Raw genomic sequence first — 5295 nt, forward strand, 5'->3', positions numbered from 1 at the left:
TGTGCGCATAAAGGTGGAAAATTGGCTGTAATAAATGAAATGCAATTCGGCACATTTTTTATAATCAGAAATAGAGTCTAAGATATGCATACAAACAAACAAATGATTTGTTCATTCCTCAAAACACTTTTCCATGTTGCATTCTACATTTCCTGTGTGTTTGACCCAAACCATTTTTTATGAATTATTAACAAATGAATTAGTAGAAATACATCATTTATAACAAATGACAAAATATGGGTTTTGTTGAAAATTTTGGAATTTTTGAAACCGGGTAGCGGGATAATTTTAACATAGTGAAGCATTTTACATTTATATTATACCTTTTATGGTCAATTTGTTGTGCTAAAATTATCTACTGCTTTTTATATTAAACATTCTGTTTGTTTTTGAAACTTTGCACAAATTAACAATGACATTATAATCAATAATAAAAAATTAAATAAGAATTAATTGTATCAATATTCTTTCTGATAGAATTTACAAAATTTGGAAAAGGGATAACACCAAAAGTACAAACCAGTTAAGCACATTCGCCACCGTTTTCCAGCCTTTCCTCCGGGCCTCTCCAATTTTATGCAGTCCACAACCGGTCATTGGGCAGAACAGGACATCATAGATGTTAATGATCTCGTTAGCTATAACTGTTTCCTCCTGTTCGGCCACACGATTTCTGCTAACGCAAGTAATGGTAGCGTTCATGTCCGCCATCTTGTTTGTTGTGACAGAAGACACGAAAGCGGTGCCGAAATTTATATGCGTTTTTCAAAATGCCGGATACCAATGTCGCTTACATCAATAACAAATAATTCTTTTTAAAGAACGCTTAAATATCGTTGGTGAATACCGATAAAGAATTGACCGAAGAACGTTGGAACAATTTTCTTTATTCTTTATTCTGAAGTAAAGAATTGTTGGTGAATACGGCCCAGGTGGTTCTGCGGCGGAGGAGTAAATCTGAAACAGACAAACATATATATGTATTAATATTTGCAAGTGTTTGTTGGCAAAGAAATACAGCCAATACATACTAAACATAGATCCAAAATATTTGATTATTGTGACATTGTACTTGACATCCACAACTAAATAACTGTTCATTTAAGCTGGCTGAAAATCCAGAAACGCCTTTTACGATTTCAGTTTATGCTTTATTTTAGAAGTGATATTAAAATCAATAAGCATTTCTAATTGTTTTGTGTAATTTTTAGTTGAATAAATTAGAGCTAGGCAATCCTTTTTATGAAAGTGCGTTTAGCGTAAAAGTGCTGCGGTTTCGGTGTATTGGCAACAATATGTCACCTTTTAGGGATGAACGAGAACACCAGCAAGATAATAAAATGGAACAAAAAAACTTTACCAATACGCATTTATGACGATGATCCATATCAACTCTTTAAATGCCTCAAACATCATTTGTTTTACACAAATGATTAAACTGTAACGTCAGTAATCAGTCATTTGCAAATGATTGTCTTCCTACAACCTCCTTTATTAGTTGATTCCATTCGCTGCTTCTTCTTTCTCAAAAGATTTGTTACATTAACATCAAGCAATTAATTGTGCAAGTTCACGCGGTCGTTTACTACCGTAATCGGGTATGTGTATATATGTGTCTTGGGGGATCATCTCCACTGGCGAGTAAATTAGCGATATTCTTCTTGATTATCAGGGACAACAAAATACATCTGCAGCAATTGTTAAAATATGGACAATTTAAGCCAATCCAAAAGTTTACGTTTATTCAGATATAGATTACCAAAGTGATATGCCTAAGCTACATCTGATCCACAATCTTATCGAGTAAGTGAGCGATAATCTCCTTGTTTATCAGGGATAACAAAATACATATGCAAAAGAAAACTTACTTATACTTAAACTTACGAACAAATTATTTATTCGAGGCTAGAGAAATGTTTTTTTGCATTAGATCTAACAATTGTATATGCCTCTAAAGAAGTACAATATGGGTATGTGTAAGTAGACGTTCTTGTATTTATTGTTATGATTACAAAAAAGAGCGACACACACGCATTGTTTCGCCTAACCACACAAAAGTTCATTTGCATTTTACGGTTTTAAACCTCTAATAATTTTCGTTTAATTTCGTATAATATCGTATCATTTTATTAACTGTAACTCCGTGCCTTTTTTAATATGTGAGTAAAACAATATACATTCGGTCCAGATCAAAAAGCACAAAACGACAAAGCTTATTTATCAAAGCCTTCTTGGTGTAGACGTCGATCATTGGCTATTACAACAGGAGGTTCAGAGGTCCAATCCCGCGGCATCTTAAGTCTGTCTGTCTGTCTGTCTGTCTGTCTGTCTGTCTGTCTGTCTGTCTGTCTGTCCGTCCGTCTGTCCGTCCGTTTGTTCGTCCGTCCGTCCATCTATCTGTCTGTCTGTACAATAACTGTAGACAAACAAGTTCATTGACATGCGTTAAAGCTTTAAAATCATTTTTGTATATATACGTCGCGTGCGCTAAAAAATGAGAATGCAATTTAAATGTATTTGAAATAAAGCTGTATTAAAAAAATTGTAGTCTAGATTGTAATTCACAATAATACAGCTTTTTACAAATGTACACTTATGATGTTTAATCTTCGAAAATCATGCGGCTACTATATGAAAGAAATGTATAAAATACCAATTATATGCATACAACGGACATTCATAGGTTTTTATAGGTGAAGCTGTCTAGTTTATTTTAAGTTTAAAAAATGGAAATTCTATATCTGCATTATATTCATAAGTATACATTCGTAAAATACTTTTTCTTGTGTGTACAGAAAATAATTTTATGGATCAGTAGAGAACGTTAATATTGCTATTTTAATTGCAGGTATCAAAACACGAGTGCAAACATCATGGCAGAATCGTCACATTTTAGATCTAAGCGTACGACTTATGGTCGCAAGGAAGAAAAAACTGCTGAAGTACGACGATGTGGGTGGAGGTCCGAAAAAAGCGCAATCACGTGGAAAGTCGTTCAACAGATTTCGAGAATTAAATGATGCACAGTTTAACCATGGTGAGGTCGGTGGGCCTCGGGCGAAAAAAGGTTTTCATGTCCCTTCGTTCGACGATGTTGAAGGCTTGCACGAAGAAGAGGTAGACCATGGTCAAGTTGGAGGTCGCCGGCCGAATACAAACTTGCTCGGAGCGTCGTTCGGGCAGTTGTGAAGGATTAAACGATTTCGAGGGAGATATTTTAAAGGTTTTCTATGTCAACTTCAACTTTACAATAGAAGAAAGCTTGATATGTGGATCATTTTTACTTGTTAATCCCAATTTAAGCCAAACAATAATTATTGTTTGTATTTTTATATTTGTATGTTCAAGAGGCAGATTTGGTATCTTAAAGAATAGCCCTTGATTACATAAGGTATGTTTAATCTCACCAATGAAAACCGTATCATTGGTGACCTATTGGGACACCGTTAATTCCGTCCGTCCGTCCGTGACGTGCGTCCGTCAAGTTAATTTTTTCTCCTGATACACTGGGCGGAATTTGACGAAACACTAGAGAAATGTTCCTTTTTTATCAATTAGGTCAAGGAACACAAACAATGATTTTAAAAACTCGAACTTTAAATATCTCACCTGAAACCGCATGGGCCTTGGGTTTGATATTTAGTATGTATTATCGTATGGGGGTCCTCTAAACGTTTTTTTTCAAATAATACCTTTGGGCCCGCTGAAACTTTGAAACTTCAACGCACAAGGCTTTTAAATATTCCAATCATTACTCTAACGTCAAAACTATACACGCTACTGGAGTCAACTGTTTGATGACGACTCATATAGGAAATATATAATAATAATCAAACTCCTGAATCATTTTTAGAGGAGAAATTCTTATAATTACCCGACAGTACTTTAATAGAGGGATGTGTGCGATGGCCAATACAATACAGTACAAACCATACGACATACAACATAAAAATAATTAAAGCTGCGGTAAATTAAAAACATCTGTGGTTTAAGGTAGTAGAAGTCTAACTGAATCGGAAAATATTGTGTAATATCGACCTCGGACGGAAATCAAATGTATAATTAATACTCACGAAGCCAAAGCTAAATATTATTTTTACTTACACCAAATAAATTATTCGTTCATTATATGAATAAATAGCTGGTTATGAAACGCAATTAAATATTTCGTCATAGGATATCGTTTATTTATTGAATATGCGATATTTATGCATATGCGCCGCCGTTCGAAAAAATATTTTGAGAGAGAGAGACGATACTGATATAAGAGAAACTTACCCAATAATAACAATATGGAAAAAGAGGAACTCCGAGTAGTTTTTCATTTGTGAACAACACGTTATACCTTGACATTTGAAAAGGGAAAGAGAGCGACCTGCAGAGTTTTGGGAATACAATAAAAGAAGTTGTGAAATACTTGATTCGTGTAAAAAAAGAACACATGGTTGAGGTTCGTTCTGTAGAATATTCACGAATCACATCGCTTATTATTAATATATAATGTGTGGACTGCCTCAGCTATTTTAGTATTTTTAAAGAAGTCAAGAGTGATGTCTCCATAAAGAAGACTTTCAATGCAGGGGACTTAAAGGGACCGTCAATCACGAATGACAAAAAAAGTAAAGTTCTAAAATACCGTATATTTTACAATTATTAGTTTATATTGATTAAAATATCACGACTGGTATCTTGCATTACTTGAAAAAAGTTGTCATGTTTTCATATTTTCAGTATATTCGGTAATACATTTTACTGAGTACAGGAACCATGTAACTACCAGTTAACTATAAATAACGCAAGTAGATTAATCACACCGATGTATTTTTGATCTGCAAAAAATGCACTAGTGCAAGCGAATAAAAAATTATGAGGCAGGTGTAAATGATATAAATACAAATTTCAACTTAATTCCGTCTTGTTTACAAGAGTGAGTAAAACACATAATATAGTACAACCCCAGATCATACGACAAACTATTATTTTAAGTTAATATTAACTATTGTTTTACTATAAAAATCAACACTGTCTACTCTGCTTTAAGTTTCGCGATTAACGGAATCTCAGTAAGACCCCACGTGTTAACACTTTTAATGTTGTGTCGTATGAATGGACAAATTGTTGAAAAATTTATATGTTTTTTTTTGGTATAATGACATTGGTTTTTAAAGCTATTCACATAATTATATAATCAAAATTAGCAACCAAAGATATATACAGGCTTGGAGATATTATAATGAAATACCATAAAAAATTAGGATATTAATTAGAAGTAGTAACTAATACAAAACGTTTAGT

General features: G+C 33.5%; 1 protein-coding gene across 1 annotated transcript in view; it reads left to right on the forward strand.

Moving 5' to 3' along the window:
• LOC127876569 (uncharacterized) overlaps positions 1 to 3272 on the forward strand; it is a 5444-nt gene extending 2172 nt beyond the window's left edge. The window contains exon 2 of the mRNA XM_052421895.1: positions 2849 to 3272. Within this exon, the coding sequence (XP_052277855.1) occupies positions 2849 to 3189 (341 nt within the window). The 3' untranslated portion in view covers positions 3190 to 3272. The remainder of the gene's footprint in view (positions 1 to 2848) is intronic.
• The last annotated feature ends 2023 nt before the right edge of the window (positions 3273 to 5295 follow it).

Source organism: Dreissena polymorpha, chromosome 4, assembly GCF_020536995.1.
Source record: "Dreissena polymorpha isolate Duluth1 chromosome 4, UMN_Dpol_1.0, whole genome shotgun sequence".
NCBI classification, from domain to species: domain Eukaryota; kingdom Metazoa; phylum Mollusca; class Bivalvia; order Myida; family Dreissenidae; genus Dreissena; species Dreissena polymorpha.